Source organism: Mus pahari, unplaced genomic scaffold, assembly GCF_900095145.1.
Source record: "Mus pahari unplaced genomic scaffold, PAHARI_EIJ_v1.1 scaffold_11131_1, whole genome shotgun sequence".
Taxonomy (NCBI): domain Eukaryota; kingdom Metazoa; phylum Chordata; class Mammalia; order Rodentia; family Muridae; genus Mus; species Mus pahari.
Genome location: NW_018393360.1, coordinates 9773 through 13015, shown reverse-complemented (window position 1 = coordinate 13015; position 3243 = coordinate 9773). Strand labels below are relative to the sequence as shown.

The window sequence follows — 3243 nt, the reverse complement described above, 5'->3', positions numbered from 1 at the left end:
GATGGTTATAAGCCACCATATGGTTGCTGGGATTTAAACTCCGGACCTTCGGAAGAGTAGTCGGGTGCTCTTACCCACTGAGCCATCTCACCAGCCCCACCTTTAGGCATTTCTGTCCTTGAACCCTTTGCATGCTCATGACCCTTCATGGCATCTCCTGGCTGGGCTGAACTTGAGTGCATGGTTAACAGGTCTCCTGCTCCCTCAGAAAAACAGGCATCTGAAAGCCCCACCCTGCTCAGAGCACTAGAATGTGAAAAACTCTCCACACATCATCCAGAGCCCACAGAATACTACATAGGGCCAGCATTTCTGTCAAGCTCCACAGCATCTTCAGTCCAGTTGTTCATTCTGGGGATCCCTTGCTTCCATATTAAAAGGGAAATTTTGTCTTCCTTCACTTCCCAGACTTACAGGTCTTATAATGTTGATTAAGCAATTTTATAAACCTTTTGCTACATGTACTCCAAAGGAACCCAGTGGATTGTATGTATGCCCAATACAAGGCCATCAGTTCCATTAAGTTCTGAGACTGGGTAACACAGAGACCCATGCATATACTGTTAGTACAGACAAGTCTGAAAAACAACACACAGCAAAAAATGTTCTTCTCCCTTTACCCAAAAATAGTTGCATTAGTGAGTCTAGAATGAACACAGAGTAGAAAACCAATGCTCTTTCTGTACCATCTCTTTTCACTAAGGAGGAGAAGGGTGTTCTACACTCAGAGAGCACCTAGAATGTAGCTACAAATATTTTCATCAATAAAATACTTAATAAGTATGCTTCAAAAATGAAAAGAAAAAAAAAAAACAAAAGAGATCTAAACAACAAAATCTCAATGATCCATTGAATAAAGTCATTGGAGTGCAGTCTAAATTCATTGGAATAAAGGAAAATATTTGCCAGTTTTAGGAGGTTTTAGTGATGTAAGCAGCTTGCCATGGGCCTTCCACCAGTGAACTGGCCACTCTCTGATCACTCTGTGAAAACTGAAGGCTCCCCCACCCAAATTTATCTCTGGTCCTAATACATAGAGCTCTCCACCCACCCTCTGCTCTCCACCCACTCCAGGATGTTCTGAGTGAGATTTACCGCCATCACTTTGATCTCAGCCTTTAGATGTTTCTTCAGGCTGTCTTGCCACTGGTGGGAAGACTGGTGTTTGTCCGTTTGGGGAAAGCTGGTTCCATTTGGTGAAATCATTGTGATGGTCTCACTGGTCTCTACTTGTGGAATCATGATGGAGCTCCCACGGCTGAAAGAGAAAATGGACTCAGGTGTTATGAAGTACTGTGCCCATTGTAGTGGTTTTGTTTAGTTTTGGTTCTGTTTGCTTGGTTGACTTACATTTTGTTCTCCTTTTTTGTTGTTTTGCTAATGTGTGTCTTTGTGTGTGTGTGTGTGTGTGTGTGTGTGTGTGTGNGAGAGAGAGAGAGAGAGAGAGAGAGACAGACAGACAGACAGACAGACAGACAGACAGACAGACAGACAGAGACAGAGAGACAGAGAGAAGATGTAAAGTTGGATATTTGGAGAGGATCTAGGAAGAGAAAGGGGAAGGGAAGCCATGAACAGAATATATATCATATGAATTTTCAGTAAGTCATTAAGTGCTTTGGCTCTGAACATAAAATAATAACAAACAAAACAAACTATGCTTCCCAGTTCTGCCCTCATCTCTCAGACTGTGCACCTTTGGGCATCCTTGACCTGTCCTTTGGCAGAAGAAACTGGTGGTACAGAGAAATGTAAAACCATCACATCTCAGATTGAGGAGTTATTTCTTAAAAATGTTAAACACACCGCAATGATTTTAGATAATAACCACCTCATAGGAAGGGAAATCCTGAATCCCCACAGGTTACTGTTTCCATGCCCAAATGTTGACACAAAATTTGTCAAATGTAGCTTTCTCTGGCTCTTTCCCAATTTCACCTAGAACAAGTGCATTGTCTTTATTCAATGAGGTGCATTGTCTGGTTACTTTGCTATTTGTGAGGTACTAAAGTCAACCTTCAGTGCTTTCCAATTCATGCTGTGTTCCACTCAAATATGTAACCCTATTTATCTGTTTTGTGTGTCTAATAGTGCCAATTTTAGGATTAGCACTTCACATTTTATCATATTTTAGTAAACATAATCTTCTAGTGTTTTTATTCTTGAAAACAATCCTTTACATTAATTAATAAAATCACAAGCAGTAACAAATTCATAATCAAAAGTTTGATGTACATGAGGAAGTAATTCATGCTTTGCACAGCAACATCAAATAAATGTTAAATAACTAGGCAAAGTTCTCATTATTGCCCAGTTGCCTACACACAGTTGGGTGTGGTGGCACAGCTGTCTCCAACTCTCGTTCTTCTCCTTATTTTCCCACCTGCCAGGGGCAGCCTGTGTTTAAGTCTCTTCAGTGTGGAGAAGCAGCTGAATGCAGCCACATGAAAAGTCCTGGAGTCCTAAGCTTTTTTTTAAGTTTTGTCATGATGCTGGCAATTATGTCCTTGTTAGTTGGAAGGACTATGTTCCCTGGGGAATGGGTTTCTGAGCTCTGCTTTGACTCCCTTCTGTTCTCTGTGCTATTATCAGCCCTTAGGCTGCCCCATCAGTGAATGACCTGAGAGCTCTGCTCCTTATGTCAGTGATCACCAAGATCATGCAGCTAAAGCAGTCAGGACAGAGGTAAGCCAGATGCCCTGTGCCTTTGCCCATTTAGTTCTAAAGAGCCCCCGTGTCTCCACTGCTTTTGTGAGCATCAGCAAGTTCTTGCAACTCAGTCCCAGAAACAGAGTGCTACACAGAGGGAAGTCTCTTCAGGGTTGCCTACCTGAGCCTGTGTGCCTTGTCACCCAGTCACTTCCAGCTGAGCTCTCAGGAACCCTAAGAGCCTTAACTCTGGGCTTTCTCAGGCTGATCTTTGGTTCCTTCTTGTGAACTTGTGACTTTCCCCAGCCCTTCCTACTTCTGTGCTCACTGCTTAGGAAGTGGTGCTTACAGGCTGAGGCCTGTTATTGTGCCTGCACTTCCTATATCAGGAAGTCCCAGTAACTTCAGAAAAATCACTAATTGAACCAGTTTTGATAGAGTGAGGGGTGAGGTAGTGAGTTGCAACACCCACTAGCTGCATGCAGTGTCCAAGTTCACTTTCTTGAACTTTAGCTGTTTATGAGTTAAACAGAGAACGGCAACACGCTGGGAAAACCTACTAAGATGAGAAAAAGTTTTTAGAGAGGCAACTAG

The 3243-nt window shown here is 42.6% G+C and overlaps 1 protein-coding gene across 1 annotated transcript in view; it reads right to left on the bottom strand.

Moving 5' to 3' along the window:
• Window positions 1-2923, bottom strand: part of LOC110315500 (membrane-spanning 4-domains subfamily A member 6B) — an 11851-nt gene extending 8928 nt beyond the window's left edge. Inside the window, exons 1-2 of the mRNA XM_021189542.1 lie at window positions 2831-2923; window positions 1096-1258 (exon numbers count right to left, since the gene is read on the bottom strand). Of these exons, the coding sequence (XP_021045201.1) occupies window positions 1096-1242 (147 nt within the window). The 5' untranslated portion in view covers window positions 1243-1258; window positions 2831-2923. The remainder of the gene's footprint in view (window positions 1-1095; window positions 1259-2830) is intronic.
• Window positions 2924-3243: the final 320 nt, after the last annotated feature.